The 22,355-nt window shown below is 36.4% G+C and overlaps 1 protein-coding gene across 5 annotated transcripts in view; it reads right to left on the bottom strand.

The window, feature by feature from the left end:
• Positions 1-22,355, bottom strand: part of Lpin (phosphatidate phosphatase LPIN) — a 101,320-nt gene that overhangs the window by 13,917 nt on the left and 65,048 nt on the right. For all 5 annotated transcript variants that reach the window (XR_016305190.1, XM_089649896.1, XM_089649913.1 and 2 more), the window contains exons 3-7: positions 4,067-4,314; positions 2,903-3,583; positions 2,440-2,633; positions 1,033-1,248; positions 139-289 (exon numbers count right to left, since the gene is read on the bottom strand). Coding sequence is in view for 4 of the 5 variants with exons in the window: in XM_089649896.1 (XP_089506022.1) it covers positions 139-289; positions 1,033-1,248; positions 2,440-2,633; positions 2,903-3,583; positions 4,067-4,314 (1,490 nt within the window). In the remaining variant the exon portion in view is untranslated. The remainder of the gene's footprint in view (positions 1-138; positions 290-1,032; positions 1,249-2,439; positions 2,634-2,902; positions 3,584-4,066; positions 4,315-22,355) is intronic.

The following is a 22,355-nucleotide window of genomic DNA, read 5'->3' on the forward strand; positions in this document are numbered from 1 at the left end:
AATGCAATTGTAGTTGTAATTAAAAAATATTTTATATTTAAATATTGAGGGATAAATAGATTTTTTAAACCAAAAATCTTTAACAATCCGACAACAACAAAAAAACAGTGACAAGTACATTTGTCGATATACACTTACTTGGAGAAAATTTTGATATCATCCTCGTCTGAGTTACACATGGGTCCCTCCACAGATGAAGGAGATTGGGGAAGAGACGGTCCATTTCCTGATTCGTAGTCTTCCTCTGTTGCCATGGCAGCGTTGACATCCACAGTTAGGGATTCTGTCACTGAAACAAGACAAATTAATAAGGGCAATTGCATTAAAGTAGCCGATGAAGGCTCTGATAAACAAACAATTTTTTAAGACAAAGTATTTCCATCAAGATTTCCGAATTTATCAATGTTATCATGTATCGCCTATTCTTGTCCCTATTTTGTCAGTGAGTTCCCTACCCTGACTATTATTGCTCTGTTTTGATGGTGAATTTGCTCGTCTACCGATATTACAACAATATTGCCGTACCAAATCTATTTCCTTCTCACTCTGTTACATACATGTTAGTCTTTGTTCGCCACCTACCCAATATTAAAATTTTCATAATTTTATTAATATTAATAAATAATTTATCAATTTTTTTTCCAAGTTTATACAAATTTGGTGGAGTTATTGCAGGGGACCGTTTTATTATGTTGTGAATTTGTCATAAACATTTGCAATTATATTATACATCAGCAATCTGGACGGGACCCGCCAATATTGAGTGCCAGCACCTTGTCCGTCAAGTCAATTTTTCTGCAATAGGCAATAATAGGAAATATTTTAACTTGCTCGTTTACCAGCGCCTTAATACATTAATATTATTGATATGAGGTTGGTCTACACAGAACACAGGCAAAATGGACGGAGGCTGTTGAAGAAGCACACGACAGAGATGCTTGGATATACTTTCTCGAATTATTGTGTCGAAACAATGGGTCCCCGGCCTCTATAGGACAAGGGTAAGGTGTTCTATATGTCATTTGGACTCACCATTAGCAGAGGAGTTGTTCCCCTGGCTGGGAGGGAAGTACAGGGCAGCGACCTCGGGGTCTATGGCCCCCGTGGCCAGCTCCGCCAGGTACATGCCCTCGGTCTCGGGGGCGGCGGGGTGGGCACCCCGCGATGGCTTCATGAAGTTGAACATGCCGCTCAGCATGGAGGAGCTGGTGCCCGGGGCTCCAGCGGCGGTGGGGATCTCCATCTGACCTGGACATTAGAATTGCAGATTTGATGAAGTTTATTTATATTATTGTTGGTTAGATTACTGATGTACTATGTTTTATATACTTTGTTTTATTTTTGTTCGGCTTTTAAGCTATGCTCGCTTGTTTAAATAATTATTGAAGTATAAGGAGGGTAATTCTCTTTTACTAATTGAATTGAATATTTTGAGAACAAACAGCAAGTTTAAAAGCAAAATAAAATAGGGTCTTAATTATTTTGAGTAAGTAAGCCGCAGTTATTTTTGTGAAAACATCAATGGTGTATAATATGGGTGTGGTAGTAATATTGAAATTACTATGCAACTTAAATTTATTGAATACAGGGAGAAGTAGTACAACATATGGCATCGAAATTATTTGAATACCTCTTGCAAGTGTCAAATCTAGTCATTCTCTTTGGAATTTTGTAATTCTATTTGTACTTTACCCTTATATTATTTACCAACGTTTTAAGAAAATCAGTAAGTTTCAAACTTTTTCAAATTTACACTCGAATATTTTCAAATTTTGAGATACACAATTGAAACGCAGGATGAGTCATGACTTACATACTTCTCTTCAAAGCAATTGGTTCACTCGGATCGGATAATTTTAGATCCCGTTTATAGATAAGTGTGGAAAATCGTGGATTCACTTTGCGCATGTGCAATTTGCGATGTACGACTGCCACGAATGTCAAAGCAAAGGGACGAACTTTCATCTTTCCTCTTTAAAACGAAACTAAGATGGCGGCGCTGCCTATTTTTAGCTGAATTATTCAAGTTCGAAATGACACCAACAAAAACTGTCAAACTCTTGGGCTCGATTACTCACACCTGGCATTGATTTTAAAGGCCTTTTTAAGTCAAAATCTCTATAATCATAAAAAAAAATTAAGATTATTGTAATGGCATTTTAGCTATAATTGAACTGCACTGCAGGCTATAATAATGGCATTGTCATAAAACAGTGTTATTTTCAGATAACCTACTTTATGTAGGGCACAACTAGAAAACTCCAAGGTTTTATTTTACAACTACATTGAATAGTTCAAACACAACAACATTTTATTAAAACATATTTAGTTAATAATATTTTATCTCTTTGATGTTATTAATATTAACATATTACATTATTCAAGTTTACCTGTTCTGGGGCTAATGTCTGGAGTTAAGAGAGTAAATAGAGTTAATACCTTTATCCTGCATATTGAGCTCCTCCTGGGCACAGGTGTCCAGGGGCTGGCTGTTGATGGGGGGCGGGGAGGGAAGCTCCCCCCAGCGCCAGTTCTGGCTCGGGGGGCCACCCTGCTCGGCCCCCGGGCACACGGCCCCGGAGCCTCGGGCCATCTCCAACTCCGAGTCGGACTGCACCGGCGTGCCGTCGCTCCTGGAAAAATAAATCAGATATAAATAAAAGATGGAAATAAGATTTACCGTCATTCTTTTAAAACATACGCGAATTATATGGAGGCACAAGTTATTTGCACATATTACTTGGTTATCAGCGGGTGGGTTAAAGCAATAGACAGTGACAAATTAATGAAAAAAAAAACTGTTTTTACTCTTGCTGAACTCTTAACAGATAATTAACCAATAGTCGAGTCATCTGAGAAAAAAAATCAGCCTTCTAAAGAAAATAAGAGATGTTTTTCCTACCTGGCGGTATCGCGTGCCACGTCTGTGTCACTGTAGAAATGCACATCGGGAATCATCTTTGCCATGGAGAAAACGGGACTAGGGGAGAGGTCTCCCGTTTCTTTCTGCTCGACACTTAGCCTATCAATGGCCTTTTCAGTCTCAACGGGTTCAGAAACAATAGTTTCGGATTGACTAGAATAACCATTCGAACTGGAGGATGACTTCCTCTGGGCATTCTTCTTCTTAGAACCGGATTTCTTTGTCTTCTTCTTCTTTTTGTTGTTTCCGTTCTGTGTTTTTGGCAGTTCTTCTGGTTGGTTAAGGGTAGTGGACTCCTCTACGCTTTTCACTTCGGTCGTGGGAGGAAGAGTGGGATCTTCGATGGTCATCGATATTGGTCTAAAATCATTGTTTATACTAATTTTCCTAACAACTTCTTTGGCATGGCTGTCTTTGTCATTTACTTCTTCCGCTCGGAACATTTTGGCTGCTCCCATATTGGTAGCGGAGACTGGTTCAATCTTGCAGGCAAAGTCTGGTCGAAGATCATCGTCCATTTCCATGGCGAACAGAGGCTCTTGTTCTTGGTTGGTTCGACTTTGGTCAAAATCGAACATTGTGTCTTTGATCAATTGGTACTCTCGTTTTTGTGCTGAGAAATCTGTCTTTTGGGCTCCATGATCTTGGCCGTCAGTATACCTAGAAAGGAGTGATGTTTAGAACATAAATTAAAAAATGTTAGGTTACAACAAGTATGGCAGACTAAACATTAAAATTCATCAATGAGAATATAATGCATCATAAGCAAAATATCTTTTGAGCATCTCCAATATTTTTAAGTTTCCTGGTTTTAAAATGTTGCGGAAGGTGACTTTTTGACTTGACTGGAGGGCTAAGATTGACGAAACTAATATAAAGGGCAAAGAACAAGGATGGAAGATAGCTGACCACTAAAGGCGGCAGGACAGAGCACGTTGCGGGGCTTATACATATTGCTGAATCTGAAGGCATAAGGAACCGGAAGAAAAGAGCATATTCATATCAAAGGAACTGTACAACAAAGTATTAGAATATCTCGGAGTAAGTTAGTATCACTGACTAACCCAGTTCTACCCTATCAGATTTGTCGGCAAGTGGCAGGTGGCGTTGATCGCGCAAGTGGTAACGAAGAACATAACCCACCTCCTGTGCGAGTAATCCGACACCTGATTTTGGTACTTGTCCAGCGGGTAGTCGGCAGAGTTACGGCGCGGCAAGGGGGCGGCTTGCGGGGGGGGGTACAGGAAGCCGCTGTCGGGGATGGGCGAGGTGGCCAGGTGCGCGGATGCCTCCACCTCGTCCTCAGGCACTTCCTCTACGAAGAATGCTTCGCCCGACTCCCCCAGCTTCATGTGGATGTTGAGCGGCTCACCGTTGAGTTCCAGATCAACCTAGGAATAAAAAAATTTGTGATTATTGATTTGCAGACGTTGAGTACTTAGGTTGGGTTTATAGCTATAACATAATATTAAAGCTTCTCTCGCCTTAACCCTCAAGGCATCTGAAAACGATGGTGAGAATATGCACTTCAGGATGAAATTTGTGATTTATTTATACTACATAATAATAAAAGCTTAACTAGTGAAGAGTCAAATCTCATAGTAGGAATTAAGTCTCCTTTTCAGTAAAAGTTACATGCTTAGTGAAAAGATTCGTCTATACCTACAATGCTTAATGTACCACTGCTTATTTCCTAAATAAATAATCTTAAGCGCAGAATTCACAAACTGATCTGCTCGGCAGACAGATCCACCCGTGTATTCATGCAACAGACAGATCGGCTAGGTCCGTCGGTCTGCTGTCCGTCACGAGCCGATCCGTGTAAAAGTTAACACAAATCGTTTTGCCGAGCATGACGTCATTTGCAGTCGATGAGCATGAGACCTAATTCTGCGATGGTATATGTCCAAATTTTTTTTCCCCTAGATTTCTGAATGAGTTTGTATGAGGTATGTAGTGAAATAACCCTGAATATTCTTATATCCAGAAGGCAGGGGGTGATTTAGTATTAGATTTTGTGCTCTTTCCCTTGTCTGCATGTATGCCGAAAAAATTTGTTTGTGAATTCTGCGCTTTCGAGCTTTTTTAAAACTGCAAGGTGGGAATAGACACCAAACATTTCATTTCACGACTATTACTCAAGTACATTATGATTTATTTCAATCTAATTCGTTGGTAGAATAGGGTCTATAAATTCTAGCGTGTTATTTGTACGACATAAAGGGAACTTCTGTTTGCATCAGAAGTATTTTTCTAAGCAAGTAAAGCCACGAAAACGAAATATGTAGACAACGGTCGCCATAAGAAGCCATCTAAACCCCTCAATATGAACAGGGAGAACTTCGACATCAAAATGTCTCGACACCGTTTATTTACTCTCGTTTGAAATCGCCTTTATCTTTCGTCAGAATATAATATTATTATGATGGACACCGAGGTCACAGTCACCAAGTCTGACAAAAAGTTCAAACACCCCAACACAGGACCCCAACCTAAAAGTAAAATTAAAGTTCTGATAGCAAGATGGCTAAACTAATTGAATTCGATGTTTACATTAATTAAGAGATAAAATAATATTATACATTTGACATAATGTACAAAATCCAGGGACAACCACAACAGCGTACGGCACAAATCCTTAATGTTAATTTTATTATGTTTTAAAATGTTGCTGTGAACTTTGTTTTGTCCCTCACTGTAATATTAACGTCCACCATAAATATCAATTTCAAATAATATCATTGTACCTTGCGCAAGGTTGGGTTCACTTTCGGGATCTGTGAAAGTCCTATTCAAGTTCTGATATTATATTATTAGAGACTAGTTGCTTGACAAAACTGAAATAAAAATAGAACTTGAAAAAATCCTTCACAGAACTTGAAAATCAACATTGAAATTTGATGAATTGTTCAAATTCTCCGAAACAACCCATCCTAAGACTTCAATTTGGGATTTTAACTGACATTCCTTGTTTTTCCCCTGTGGTCTTCAATTGTACCACCATGAAATTAATATTCGCGATATTAAGAGATTATATAATAAAAAATTGACAGTAGAAAAAAGGTTAGCTGTAGTGGAAATTCAACAAAACAAATCGCTGTGTAGTATTTGGATGGTTTATTAAATTTATCAAATTGATAAAAAATATTAATCGATATAAATAGCATTATTTGAAACTGTAGTGGGTACAAAGGAGCTGATAAAATAGCAGACATGTTAGGTAATGAAAATAATACTGTGAAAATTCTTGCTAATTCCGTGGATGACTATCTAATGATAGGAACGTTCAGATTTGCCTTGCTGAAAAATCAAAGTTCACATTGCTCGAAACGACTCTGTACACTGAGAAGATATCAAACAAAATAGTACCTAATGCGCAAAGTGTTGCTTGAAAAGTAATTTTCATAAAAATGTAGCGGGACCATAAAAGTTACCCAGCGTCATCCAATGAAAAATACATTAAAAATACATTAAGAAATACAAAATAACAGTCTGGGAAAGAATGCTTTACCGATTTACCTTGGTATTTTAAATACCTGATAGTAAAACTGGGTGAGTAAACAATATATTATTTAAATGTAAATAACGAACAACAAATATAAGGCATGATTACTTTTATTGGCCGTACAAATTTAATAAAAGCATAAAACTGGGATCATTAAAAACACTACAAAACAGACAATAGTGACAGGCCAGTGATATGTGGGCTTCTGTGTTCTATCAACACCTTCTTTCCCCTATGAATGCCTAAAATTGGCAGCCAAGATGGTAGCTGATCATGAGAAAAACAATTTCTTACATGGTGAGTATTTATTTATTTTATTGAAGGAGAAGATAATACTAATAAATCTAAACAAAACATGAAAAGATAAATAAAAAGGTAACGGTATCAACTGGGAATCGAGCACAGGATCTATCTTACCGGGACAACGCCTCTAACCACTCGGCCAATAACAATTAAATATTTTACATCACAACAATATTATCTTCAAATAATTTTTCCCATATTTTTAGCTGCTTGCTAACATTTTGAATGATTGCAAAGTTGTAAAGAATTTATTAGTAACCTAGATAGTGTCCCGGATAAATACATATTCATATATATTAAATTTTTCTAAAAGACTAAATGAGTATTTAATTTTTATTGGATTAACCACTTCTTAATAACTTTTGAAGGTTATACACAGTAATGTAATATCGTTGCATTAATTCGTAGAATGCGTAACTCCCAAATGTAAAATTTTACAGGAGGCACAAAAAACCTCGTAGTGAAAAAAAATGAAAGACGGCTTATTCTTTTTATTTATGTTTCGAACATATAATATATTTGGAAATTTATTTTCAATCATTAAACTTTTGTAAGTTAAGGCTTTCTATTTCAAATCGGAGTTAGGAAGTTTACGTAAAAACCGAGAATGGAGATACGCATTTTACAAAAGATACATACTTTTCTGCGAACAGTTTTATGAACAACCTAGCGGAAAATTTGGGAGATAGGAATTTTACATTTACAAAATAAAACACAACAATGTATGTGTATGTCGAGGCAGTCTATTTAGATGCATTTTAATGATTTTAATGATGCGGAAGGTTATCGTTAAAGGAGTGGTAATCCTTTTCTAATGTCTGTTTTAAGTCTTGTAAATGCTGGTACTTTTCCTTCCTTAAGGGATTAAATCTGACTCTCAAGTGAAATCTTCAAACTCTGGAGATCATTACAGATTCGGCGACGGTTTTGTGCTGGGTGAGATCTACATTGACCGGGAGTAGTCGTGTCAGAGATGATCGTTAAGTGACGCTTGGAGTTGATGAAGGAGATTGTAGAAGAATTTGATCTGACATTGTCGATCACCCTTGTTGTCCTGTAGAAATAAAACTGATGTACTTACTAGGGTTTGCAAGACCCGGGCAAAGAGTAGCCATGACAGGAAACGTTGTGAAAGAGACTCCTCAGAGTGTGAAGATAGGTGGGAGAGACTTGAAAGTGGAACTGGTGAGCAAACATGTGCTTTAAGCGTAGAAACTCTTCATGCTCAGCATCACTTTGGAGTAAAGTGAACGCTTCATCTTGCCCGGCTGGTCGATCCCGAGGCGAGAAGAAAGGACGTCGATAGATGCGTGCGTTCCTGCGTACAATGCAGGACAATTGACCCTCCACCATCATCCCATGAAGCGGGTAATCTTAATGTTGTGACAACCTGGAGTCGCTTGGCAGTTGATGTTACTCATTTCGGTAGGAAATGTTTACTCACATTTATCGATTGCGGTCCAAGTAGATTTGCCGTGTGGCGGGAAATCGAGTCAGATAATGCAGCTTCGATTATCAGACATTTGGAAGAAGTATTTCGGGAAAGAGGCCCGCCCAAAGTAGTTCTCATGGACAATGGTACTGCATTTTGTTCCTACAGTGTTACAGACAGAGATGTGCAAAATGGGTACCCAAAACCATTTGAAATGCAAAATGGAAATGGGTCAAAACTTTTCCATTTGAAAATGCAAAATGCAAAATGGTTTTTAGAAAAGCATTTCAAATGCAAAATGCAAAATACCTATTTTCAAAATGCATTGAAAATGCAAAATGGTTTCTCAGGTCAAACAATTAAAATAATTATAGAATTTTCAAACAATTTTGTCATTTAATAATGGAAATCAATGTAAAACAAACATATTACATGATGGTAAATCCAAAAACACCACGACTACAGATTATGAAACAACAAAAAATTTGCCCGGGACTAATGTTGCCAACGTAAAAACATAGAAACTGCTATCTAACATTTAATATTACAGCGTCATGGCCCCATGTTCAGTATTTGAATCAGTATTTTTTGTAATGGTATCACTCAATTGCCAGGGAGCAACTTGACAAATGTAAATTATCTCTCATAGCGAGGTTGAGGAACGACTGATATTTGGGGCTTATGAAAAAAAGATGAGTGGAGATAGTAGGAAGAATGTTGCAAAAAAGCATTTAAAATGGAAGATGCACTGGGAAAAGCATTTAAAATGCAAAATGCAAAATGGTTTTTAGAAAAGCATTTAAAATGCAAAATGGAAAATACCCATTTTGCATTTTGCATTTCCATTTGAAATGGATTTATTTGAAATAAAGCACATCTCTGGTTACAGATAAGTGTAAGAGATGGAATGTTCGTCAAAGATTTTGCGCGGCATACCGACCAGCTGGAAACGGTAAAGTTGAACGACATCATCAAACAATAAAGAGAACTGCAGCCAGAAGTGGAAGCGATCCCCTGCAGGCAGTGTTTCGGTACAATCTTTGGCTGCAAAAAGTGAGGATGATCGAGGTATTGCGCTGTCTAGTATAGTTCACACTTCACACTCGTGGAGACACCCTTCGGCGCAAGTGAATATAGAAGAGGAAGTATTGACTGAGCTCTAAGTGGGCGATCTTCTTGCGGTTAAACCAGTAGATGGGAGATGCACATCGTGCATGGAAGGGTGACAGGACTTACTTCAGTCAACAACATCGAAGTAGATGGCATACCAAGACATGTGCTTGACCCGCGGAAGATGCCTGACAGAGAACGGACTGTGTCTGAGGAGAGACGAGATGGAATTGCCGCACGTTCCACCGTAAATATTTTGGGTATGTTTGAAGAGGACAGTGAAGAACCGGATCCGGATATGCATCAGGAGGAGATCCACTTGCAAAGAGATGGTGACCTTGAAGAAGAGATAATCACAGAACAAGGACCTATTAGGTATTTACGAAACCGCAGAGGCACATAAAACAAGAGAGCTACGGCAGAGCGTCACACGGTGCAGAAGACGTCAGTTTAGACTACGGATACAAAACACTATTTGTGACTTCATAATTAAAATTAAGGTTATAAAATGTTCAAAATTGATTAATCAACTTATCTCAGTTAATTTCACGGTAAAACTATTACACCGTAAATAAATTTCCTCAGTCAAAAACACAACAAGCGTGCACGGCTCACCGGCCAATACTGAATTAAGGAGTTACGAAGTATTCGCGAGTAAAAATGGCACCATAATTTTACGCAGTTTTCTAATTTGTGTTTATCTAAAAGGTTAATTTTTTTTTAAATTTTCGAGTTTTACTAGTCGATGCGTGTCTAATTTTAACACCAGATGGCATTAAAAACGTATTTTCGAAAAATTTGGAGTTACGCAGTCTACGAATTAATGCGACGATATATCATTGAAGATTCCCAGTTGAGATCGTTTTTTTTCTTCTATGTCTTGTTCTGTTTCATTTTTCGTATAGATTTATGAGCAATATCTTCTTCTTCAATTATGTATTACATTTAGTGGGTATAACTTTCAACGGGTTTTTTCTCTCTGGTCCTTATTAAATAATAGTTTATTATGTTTTTTTTACAAATTTTCGCCAAAAAAATATTTCGCGATAGAGCACTTAGCCAGACATTGTTGGCATTCTGGCTCATCGCATATGGTTGTTAACCTTGAATTTATTTCACTTGAATTCACAAACACCGATGAAACTTCCTCCCATTTTTTTCTGGTTTTCATTTTATTATTTTTTTACAGGATTTCGTTTTGGCAAATGATTATCATCAATGTTCTCTAATAAGTACATTTAGAAAAAAATTACAGCTACAAAATATTTAAAAGAGCGGGGCGAGGGCTGGGAGATTATTGCTTTCCGCCGGAAAAAAATCCCCACCGTGGAAAAAAGAAATAAAGAAAAAGCTTTTTTTGTTATTTTTGTTATGTGTTACACATCTGCCCTGATGATGGACACTGCAATGCTGTCCGAAACGTTGGCTAAAGAAGGAGTTAGCGCAACACGGCATAATACCCCAAAAACAAATAACAAAAATACTTTTGGCCGTGAAAATCTTAAATCATATTTAAAGAAAAAGCTGTTCCTGAATATTCATTTAGACTTTAAAAAAAGTCCATAGGTATCCCATATAAAAATCGGATATGTTTATACCTTCAAAAGTTATTCCAACATAAATATGTTTATTTATTTACTCGTGTTCTCAACCCTAATACATAATACTATTATACAGGGTGTATCGGCACGTACCCGACAAACTTTTACCAGCTATTCCTTAGCACATTTGGAGTAAAAAATGTTATGGGCACTTTGCTGTCCGGTAACATTTTTTTTAATAAAAAATTTACTATTCTTATTTTCATCACATGTCACCAATGTTTTATCCTTTGTCAAAGTTTGAAAACCCATCTGGCAATATTTTGTTCGAGTTTCGTTGAGTAATGTACGTACGTACCTACGTTGGCGCGCTTTTACAATCACAACGAAATGGCACGGCATCATTCGTCTCATTTTTAGCTATTATTATTTTGTGTGTACGAAAGAGCGAGGACACTTTTTGACACACTTGCTAATAACAGCTGTTGAACACGAGAAACAATGCAAATAACAGTGACGGAGTGTGGATTTTTTATTGATTTTTTGTTTTTAATGGAAAAAAAATGTTACCGGACAGCAAAGCGCCGATAACATTTTTTACTCCAAATGTGCTGAGAAATAGCTGGTTAAAGTTTGTCTGGTACTTGCCGATACACCCTATATGTATAGTAGACAAATATTAGTATTACGAAAAAATTATAAACCAAAATGCATGAATTCGTAAAAAATGTCAATGCATTTACGAATACCTCTTAAGATTTTTGGCTGTTTTATATCTTCTCTCTCTCTCTTTTGCTGTTCCGGGATTTGGTGTTAAACAATTCAGGGACAATCCAAATTTGGAATCATACAATGGCCAGCGATAATATATTTGGTAAACATCTATAGGTTAACGACAACATGCAAGCATACGCCAGCTGCACGTGGTAATAAGTTGTGTCAATGCTCGTACGTAAGTCGAATTCGCGCCATATGTGTCAGATTTATTTAGACGTATGAGATTTTTCGCTGTTGATTGTTGACCAATAGTTGCACATGGTTTGGCTTGAAAAAAAAACTGCGCCCTGTGCGAACAGAGCTTTAGTGATTGGCGTATTCGATTTTTTTACGATCGAGCATGTTGATAAACGAAATATGTTGATAATCTAAAAAGAAATGTAGATAATAAAAACTATGTAGATATTAATCGGCGATTGGTTAAGAAACGTCTTTTGGATATAAAAAAAACGACGAATACGACTTTGATGTCGAAAAACAGACATCGAAATCGTCACACTGTCACAACACCTTACAATAATTATTAAAATGGTTCGATTATTCCTACTACATACATTGTTTATAATTGTACTAATTTACTCTGTTCCATTATTTCAAACAAATATCTGAATTATGCCTATCACTGCTTGTTTAATTAAAAAGCTATATACAGGACAATTCGCAGTGCACACAATTATGAATGGTATAATAACAATTCAATATTAATTGTACATAATCCAAGGCAATGTTTCCTATTGGTCACTAGTATGTAATGTTGTGAAAGAGTACCGTACGTACGCTTATTCTCGATTCGATTATTTCGGTACAGATCTCTCGATTATGTCCATCACTACTTGTTTCGTTAACAGCTGAACTGTAGTGCAGGCATTATGATATAATAACAACTATTCAAGATTAATAGTTACTTATTATTGTACCCAATCGAAGTCTGCGTTTTCTATTGGTTACGAGGATTGGGTAACAGTTGTTACTGTTCAGATTGCGATCGGCGACCAGCTTTTTGTTGATAGCAGCGAGTTTCAATAGAACCTGCTCGAGACTGGAGCAATGGTGAAAGAACTATGAACGGATTTATGGGCAAAATCCGTCGTATATTCCTGCGACGGACGACGGATCGGATCGCCGAGCGTGACCGCAGCCAGCGCTTGTGTTTACATCTTTTACGCTAGATCAAATCAAAATTACAATTTAATTTAATATTAATTTAAATGAGGTTCCCAAGAAATTCCCCCAGAATTTATATCCTAGGGGTGGGGGGGGGGTTTAGAGAATTTCAAAGATTCCAGTAATTTCCCAAGAATATTATGAAAATTCCCAGACTGGCTTGAGAATATTGACTACAAAATTAAACTTGGAAAGTATCCCATGACTTTGTAACTTTTCCTGAAAGTTTTTTCCCTAGATGTAGGGAAATTTTCCTAGATATACCAACACTGTATGAGATGTTTGCCGCTCGAACGTTCGAATGTGCGCGTGTTGCCGGACAGATCAGAGTGTGTGAATTCTTCCTTTAAATTTCGACCGCTTTAGACCGGTCACTCTGTTGTGTTAGGAAAACTGGTGGCATCCCGGAGGCAACAGGACTATGGCATCCTTAGTTTTGGGAGTGAAGTCAAAGGAAATGGAGAGGGAAAGGAGACGGGGAAGAGGAAAGTATCAGATCTGGTCACGAAAACGATTGAAGCCATTTGGAGCAACGTTTCAATTCTGAAGTTTGGACTTTTACTAGGTTAATAGGTAATGATAATAATACATAATAGTTTTCAGACATTTATGACAAATTCTTAATACACATTACTTACTGATTCCGTTTAATTTATTTCAGCGATCTCAGCTGGAATGACAATATTATGCTATTATTGGTATTCCAGCTGTAGAGAGCTAGAGAGGGTGTGAAGTAATTTTGATTTGAAAATAGTGCAAAATAATTAATAAAATAATCAATATTGCACACAAACTACAGTGTATCTGTGTTTAATTTTTATTCAAATAATGTATATAAACTCACAAACAAATAACAATAAAAGAAAATTAGTAATATAAAACCGCAATTTGGAATACAAACTGGTAAATTGGTTATAATAATTATTATTCTCTTCGTTAAATAATTCAAGAAAGCTGTTTACTGTGAGCATTGATTTAGAGTACTTATCTTTGGGATGAGAATAACTTTCACTCTGCGAACTCCGCCATAATTTATTTAATTATTTTACGGTAAGTTTACTTCGTCGGCGCGGCTCAGTAGGTACTTGGTGTGGCGAAGTCAAGTAATTTACTTGGTTAGGTACCTACGCGTGGCGAATATGAGGCAAACGTAGATTCGAGTGCGAGCTCCGAACAATGAGAAATTGAGGACAGCGTAAAAAGGACACGAAAGAGGCGAAGGAAGGATGACATTTATTTGAACATGGCGGAAATGTTATCTTTTATGAGTGGGAAGAAAAACCTATCTGTTATTATTTGATACAATAAAAATGGGCATGGTTTATGAGTGTCGTATGAAAGGAAAATGCATACTCTAAGCTAAGGTATAACTAATTAACCACTTTCATGCCGTTTTCTGGAGGAGTAGGTACTCAGGGAGGATTTGTGCATCGTTTCGTATATAGTTTTGTAAAGAGCTCTTGGGGGGATTATTCACAAAAACGACGCTATAAAAATTATCCAAATTCAGTACTCTTTCGGAAATCGAGGTTAAAACTTATTCTTATTACACTGTCAATGGCAGAAATAACCCATTATTTATTTACTCACGCCATTGTATACGTGTATTTTACACGTATAAAATGCTTAAGGTAAGCTGATCAGGAGATCAATAATGAGTGCATATTACATAGCATAATAAGCAGATACAATATTAGTTATCGTTGAGAGCTGTTGTACATTCAAGTAATAGTTCTTCAATATATAATAATAAGAGTACGAGATACGTATTTGGCACTATGAATGTAGTAGCGGAACAATATTTAATAACATCGTTGATGTTAGTAAAATAAATATGAAATGTTTTTTGTTGAGCATGTTAGTATTTAGCAAACCTTTATAATGCAAGATTGGGTACTATACACAACATAGCTTAACATTAGTTTAAAAACAAACAAGAACGCTTTGTTGTAAGTAGATTTATAATCAACAAACGTTTATTACGCCCGATTGGGTGTTTTAAGGAACATAGAAAAAATTATATAAAGATAAAGTATGCGTGTAAGAAAAAAAATATTTTGTGGAACAGTTACAAATATTCTAACTTATCGTTTTTTAGTTTGGTCACTGAGTGGTGACGGTAAACATCGATTGAACTCTAATTATTACCTAGTCTGTGTAGCCTCCGAATTGGTGAATTTTAAAAGACATTAGAGAATTACAGAAAATATTTTAAATTACAGAAAATGAAAATTGCACTGTGATTCTGCTGCTGAGAGCTCCACTGTAACATTTCGTTCGGTTAAATGTGTGGTTTATGAGAAAGAGTAAAAGGTTACAACGGAGCTATCACCGATGTGATTTTTATACCGTAAATGCCAAAAAACATCAGGACCGGTCTTGTGCAGGCTCAATTGGAGCGGTCTGCTCCGGGCACCGAGTTGCCAAAGAGCCAAGATGCTGATAATTCATAACACCTAACACAGCACCCTTGAAGTTTTTAGCGCCAGGCGTCGTTTGGCTCAGGGCCGGCCCTGGGCAAAATGATTGTAAAACTACAAAGAAGATACCCTTTTCACAGTCCGCATGGAACTGACGTAGTCGTAATGGTAATATAATCTTATTGCCAAATTATCAGTAATATCGGTAATATCAGGAGGAAGTACCGGGAAGGAAAAGGGTATGAAGGTTGGCTAGGAAACTGGAGGTCTGGATGTTCAAGAGTGACGGATGTATGAATCCATCCCTCCCTCTACGGTGCAAGGCGATTATCTGAGAGTCCTGCTGGAGATTTCATAAGGTCAGGTTTCAGAGGCATCTGTTGCCAAGACCCGGACAAATCCCATCCCATGAACCCGGGCACCCTTGCTAAGTCACAAAACGTAGCGAACCACTTGGGGTGACCTATGGCAGAAGTGTTGTTTATCCAATAAATTGTTCCCGGGCCGGTGGAACCCTTACCCGCCTCTCAAATTGAGGCGACATAACTTTAATTTTGAACTGCGATTGTGTGATTCATTAATAAAATCAAAGAAGAGAGAAGTCACTACTTAAATGCGAGCTTTGAACTCCAGATATTAATTTAAACAATAATGATAACATTTACGCGGGACCAATTAATGCACTATAATTTTGATGAGGTAACACGAGGTTTTTCCGACTATATCACTGTACAGTGTATATTATGATTGGGTGGGTACCAAAGTACACAAATTATACTAGAACCTACTGATTTACCTGACAGCCGTTAAATAGAGGTTATCAACGAAGCTTATTGCTGTCATATTCATTAAAAAAATGATTCAACAAAAAATGCCATTTTATATTGTTTATCTTGCACAATTCCGGCAATTGAACATACTTCACAGTTATTTTCCAGAGGATTGCGAGGTAATCCGTACAAAGTTCAAGAATTGATTTCACATATTATTATGGCGTGATGTTATTTAGTTGTTAGGTTTTAATCGTAATCCGGTGGTGACACACTGTTATATATTAAATTGTAATGAAACGGAAATGGAGAAATAAACTAGAAATACATTGTAATTCTGGACAATTTTTTACCATGAATGTTTACCGTCTAACTTTAATTTCAGTATTTTTTTATATTTTTTTACATAGTTAAAATAATTTTCAAAGTTTGCATTTTTCAAAGCCCGCCAATACGATAGAAATCTATCGGGGTACGCTTGACGTCATAAGTACCTCGGTTTTGTCGGTTAACAGTAAGGTCAATGCCACTTGGGTCGGTATGAAAACAAAAAAATGCAATTTTAATATTTTGTAAGATTTCCAAAAAACATGAATTCTTTTGAAATAATTTATAAACCGCAATATTTAGGACGGGTTGTTTCGGAGAACTTAAACAATTTCAAAGTTAATTTTCAAGTTCTGTGAAAGATATTTTTAAATTCTGTTTTTATTTCAATTCTGTCAAGCAACTAGCCTATAATGATATAATAACAGAATTTCAATAGGACTTTCACAGAACCCGGAAATGAACGTTGAAATTTGATGAATTGTTCGAATTCTCCGAAACAACCCGTCCTTAGTGAGTGACCCGTGTGAGTGTTACAAATTTGAACAACTTTCATTATACGTTTGTCTAATTAAATATGTTTTTTTTTAGTTTCGTGAAAAGTAGTAATTACAATTTAAACGATAAATATCATCGATATAAAAACTTTATCCTTGTTTGCGTTCAAAACTTTAATATTTTTAATAGTGTGCCTACGTCAATTTGTAATATTAAAATTTGACAGCCTTTCTTCTGGTTTCAAGAACAGTATTTTTATTTTGAAATACCTTCAAAAACAGCGAATCATCTGAAATCGAACTTAATGAGAAAATATTTTCCACGCAATCTACATTCTGACAGTTCTCAGAAGAGAAGTGCATTGCAAAATGTCAGAGGCTTTAGGGGTTAAACATAATGCCGAGTTTAGTACAAATAAAAATATCTCAATACATAATATAAAAGTAAGCGTACAATGTGCGTGACGCGAAACTCAAAAACGAGTTCCGGTATGATCAAGGGAGTTTGTATGATGTGGTAGTGGCCCTCTATCCCTCATCCATGTAGAAGGTTCCCGTTTTTACATGAAAGGCGTGCTTTTGAAGGGTTCCATGATAACTCAACACAGTGACAATTCAACACACCTTTAAAAAGTGATATAAAGTCATTAGAAACGATGAAAAAAAATTAAACCTTACCTACTTAACGCAATTAATAAAGTTTTTGTTTCATCACTTTCCATGACTTTATATAACTTTTTAAAAGTGTGATGAATTATCATTTTGATGATTTATCGGGTCACCCTTTTGAAGATACAAGCGCTGAAAGTTTCGCCCTCTAGAAATTTCTAAAACAGTCCAGAACATTTGAGAGTATTCGAGAGCATTCCACAACGTTCCAGAACATCCCGGAACATTCTGGAATGTCGTGGAATGTTCGGGAATAGTCCGAAACGCTAGGGAACATCTTAATATTTAAAAAATCAGCCTGATTATGATTGTGCTCTGAAAAATCGAAAAGTAGTCTACCGACATCGCTGAAAATTTCAAAGTTTGTTGTTATTATTGCCAGGAGTGTTTAGAGATGTTTAAATGGTAGAAGTAACCCGATATCTCTGCACCGTAATGAGATAAGGAGTAGAATTAAAGTCGAAGTAACGTAGTATTCTAACAGTAACATTGTGGTATACAGTAGCGAATGATGGAAGAAGTCGGAGGCGCCTGAGAAAGAAATTAGCAATAGCGAACCATTGCGAGGTATTCACTAGTAATATAATAAATTATTGTAAATTTTTATGAAAATAAATATGAGAATTATTGTTTAATAATAAATAACTATATATATAAAAAAAATTATTAAAAAGAAAGACAAACATTCCCGGGTTACGAATAACCTGACAATATACACATAACTGACTTAGCCAGTCTAGGAAATGAAAACACTACGCCTGGGTGGGACCCAAATGCGATGCCAACTCGGCCACTGACCGGTCATATAAATCCAATAATAATCCATCATACAAGGTCAATAAATCTACTTCTCATTTAATCTAGGTATTCTAATCAGTTACAAAAACCGTAACCAGTAGATTTGTTTTTGTAGTATTCAATAAATGTAATTACGCTAGTAATCATTACCTCCAACCGTTAGGCCACAGTGCCGTCCTTTCTTTGTTTACTAACACAACGGGTTCAACATCCACGCATGTTTTTACCGTAAACTGGTTAAAGATAACCCACGTGCTTACTTGGTTACTACTTTTGTCCATAGACAAATTTATTCCGCAGATGAAACCGGTTAAAAAAAAACAATAAAGAAAGTAGCTACTCAACTCGGTAGCCGTTTAAAAGATAACACAAAAACAATGCAGAACAGTCAAAGCTTATCGGAGGTTAATCCTTACGAATGATGATGGCTTAAAACTAAAGTGGGCCACTCAGCGATAATCATTGATGTACCCATAATATAAATATATAACTCAATGGTAATGATACGCTCAGTCGCGTTTGTGATATGGCCTATGAATATTTTTTAGCAAAGAGGTCTCTTGGTTCGATTGGTGAAAGCGATCGGTAGATCAGATCAGATGCATTTTCAGCATCGGATGATTTTCAGCCATCATTAACACAGATGTTAATTTTAATGATAATTGGTGTATTGTTTATTGATATATCTAATCCCGTTAATATAATCACTGGACAGATAAAAAATAATATGTAGGTATGTGCTATATATTTAATAATCATAAAGATAATCGGTTGAATTTACGATGGTCTAGGTATGATGTTAAATTGTCAAAGGTACATTTTTTATTTCTTGTATTACATTAATTATTAAATCAAACAAAACCAGAGCAGGATCAAAATACAGGGTTTTCCAATAAGATGTGTTATTTTGATATTCAAAGAGTTGTTATTTTGATATTCAAAGAGGTGTTATTTTGATATTCGTTGCTTGTATGGCACGTAGCGCCGTCTTGTTGAAAGTAAACGTTGTCCAGATCCATACCATCCAATTCCGACCATAAAAAATCATTAATCATCTCTCGATAGCGCAATCCATTCACGGTAACCGTTGCTCCAGCCTCATTTTCGAAAAAGTAAGGTCCAATGACTCCGCCGGACCATAAACCGCACCAAACAGTCACACGTTGAGGATAGAGAGGCTTTTCAACAATAACTCTTGGGTTTTCCGAGCCCCAGATGCGACAATTTTGCTTGTTGACGAAGCCACCGAGGTGGAAATGGGCCTCATCACTCAAGATGATTTGCATTTGATTCACTCAAGTGAATTTTAATAGTAGTAGTATGTTGACGGCCTCCGTGGTCGAGGGGTAAGGCTCTCGACTAACAATACGAAAGTCGCGGGTTCAAATCCCGGCGTGCGCAAGTAAATTTTATTTGATGAATTTGTGGTATTTCACAAAAAAAATTTATTAAAAATAATATATAGATAGTATACTGGCGGCACGTTATTCAGAATTGAAACGTTGCTTTAAATGGCTTTCGCCGTGTTTGGTGATCATATCTGAATAGCCGGGTACTCCCTCATCTTCCTCTTTCCACTTTGCTTCCCGTTCCCACTAACTTCAGCTTCACAACATACCCCAATTGGGGACAGTCTCACTGGTTCCAGACCTAGACGGTTGGAAACAGTTGGGACTCAATCAAGGGATAACGTTGCGTAATGTTACAGCAACTTATTTAATACACTTCTAATCAACATGAAAACACGTTTTATTAGTATGGTGCTAATTGAAATCAATTATTAATTTAACGTGGTCAAAGTTATACAAGTTGTAACAGAATTAAATTTATTAACGTTAAGTTTCGTTTATATTTTGGTAAGCGGGTAAGGGTACCTATTGGCCCGGGAACTATTTATTTGAGAATCAACACCTCTACCATAGGTCACCCCACGTGGTTCGCATTGTTTAGTGACTTAGCAGGGGTGTAGGGATTCATGAGGTTGAGGTTTGTCTAGGTCTTGGCGGTGGATGCATATGTCAAGTCACTGTGGGGCGGGCCGGATTCCAGGCTTGAGGGATACCTTTTGACCTCTCCAGCAGTACTCTCTCGGCCCTTCGCCTTCACCGCAGTGGGAGGGATGGAACCATACGTCCGTCACTGCTGGACACACTGACCCCCAGATGCCTAGCCACCCCTCATACCTCTTTCCTTTCCAAAACTTATTCCTAATAAACTTATACCTCCTGTGTGAAGCTAAATAAAAAAAATTAGAGTGCTATACTCGCCGTTTAAAAGTGAAGAAAATCTACACCTAATGCAGAAAAAAAAAACTTGCCTTTTCAAATAATTGTATAAATTCTATATAATGTTAACTACCAGATTTAAATAAATATGCACCTGGTTATTATTATTTAGTGTATAAATGGAAATAAATTCCCCGAAATCATTTTTTTCTCTCAAATTTTACGAACTACACTACGTTTACAATTTTTTTCTTTTTTTTTCTTTACGAGTTAAATACACATATATTACAAAACTCTAAAGCTCCATGATACAAACTACGTATCATGGAGCTATGAAAAAAAAGCTGTCGTGAAAAGGTTTCCGTTGACCTACAAATTTCAGACAGAAAAAGCTGAGGAAATTTCTTGACCTCAGAGCCAAATCGCGAGAAATTTGCGCGGCTCAATATTTGATAATAACTGATTAATGAAACAAATTGTTGACAACACTTTGTTCTTACCCACAGAGTAATGAAATATAGACGTCAGTGTTTTAACCACAAAAACAAAACATGAAATATAAATGCACTTTGGTATAATATAACATGTTATTACTATCACAAAATGATCATCTTTCATTATCTGGAACACATTGCGGTGGATTCATTATTATAATACTATCTGTTGATAGAATTCGCGGTATAACAGGGAGTCGACAAGACAACTAGATTTGCAGATACAACAAATTAAGGCGATGCCATACGTAGTAATTCAAAATCATGTGTTTTTGGTTTGAAAATTTGGTCGCCTAGAAATGTTTCAGATGCTTCAATTAAATACTGCGAGTAGAATACATCTTGGCCTTTGAAATAATCGAGTATTTTTTAGATAAGTCTTTTTATAAGCCCAGAAAAAATAATGTAAAGGCCTATGAAAACTGCTTTAAAGTTCAGAATCTCGTACTTACGAACCCATTTTCGGTTATGATTTTATTTTATAATGTGGTAAATTAAGTTATTTATAAAATGATCGAAAAAATTTAAATATTTATGCCTGAACATTCACAAAATAAAATAAAAGGCAGTTTTTGGCCATGTTTTTTTCTTGCACAAATCAAAACAGGCGGATGGTGTTAAGCGGGAATTTAAACCTTATCGCCATCTACGTAAGGGTTGTAATAATTGATAGTGGCTCAATTTAAAATATTACACGACGTAGTGCATCGCCTTAAAGCGGTTTTCTGCAGTCAGCTTATTACAGGTTTTTTTACTGAGGTCGTTTCTTTAGTTGAAAACTTTGCAAAAAGGTTGTCAGCATTGTCCAAAATAATAATTGTTATAATATTGTGATATTTTACAGTACACTCCAGTGATGGTACGCCCAAAATTTGGGGGAGGCAGGCGGGTGGCTAGACAATTACAGATTCCCCAGAATTTGACACCATTTTATCAACATTTCAGAATTTCCCAAGGTTGTTATGCTTTTTCCCTAAAAAAAATTTTTCTTTCTTAGATCTTGTCAAATTTCCCTAGAAATTACGTCACTGGTACACTCTCGAATGGTGAGCTGTCGTCGTGAAATTTGTACAGTAATTCCAGTCTGAAATTTCTTTAGGAAATACTAACTAAAAACTCTAGACCGGTGAATCCGTCACCATGAAATTTGCATAGCATTTTCTGTCTGAAATTCCAAAGCGAACGTGACTATATATAATTCGCAAAATTATTTCCATCATGAGCTACAGTGCTTTCAACTTTCAAAACGAAAAAAGAGTAACCTAACTACGTATTATATTTTATATTTGTGTGCACAATACAATTTGGTTGGTACACATAATATTTTAAAATTTCAATTTTATAATTTCAATCGTATTATTTATCGAGCTAAGCTAAATCTTTTTAAAATTAATATGAGT

This window comes from Hesperophylax consimilis, chromosome 3 (genome assembly GCF_061612785.1).
Source record: "Hesperophylax consimilis isolate HC1 chromosome 3, BYU_Hcon_1.0, whole genome shotgun sequence".
Classification (NCBI taxonomy): Eukaryota; Metazoa; Arthropoda; class Insecta; order Trichoptera; family Limnephilidae; genus Hesperophylax; species Hesperophylax consimilis.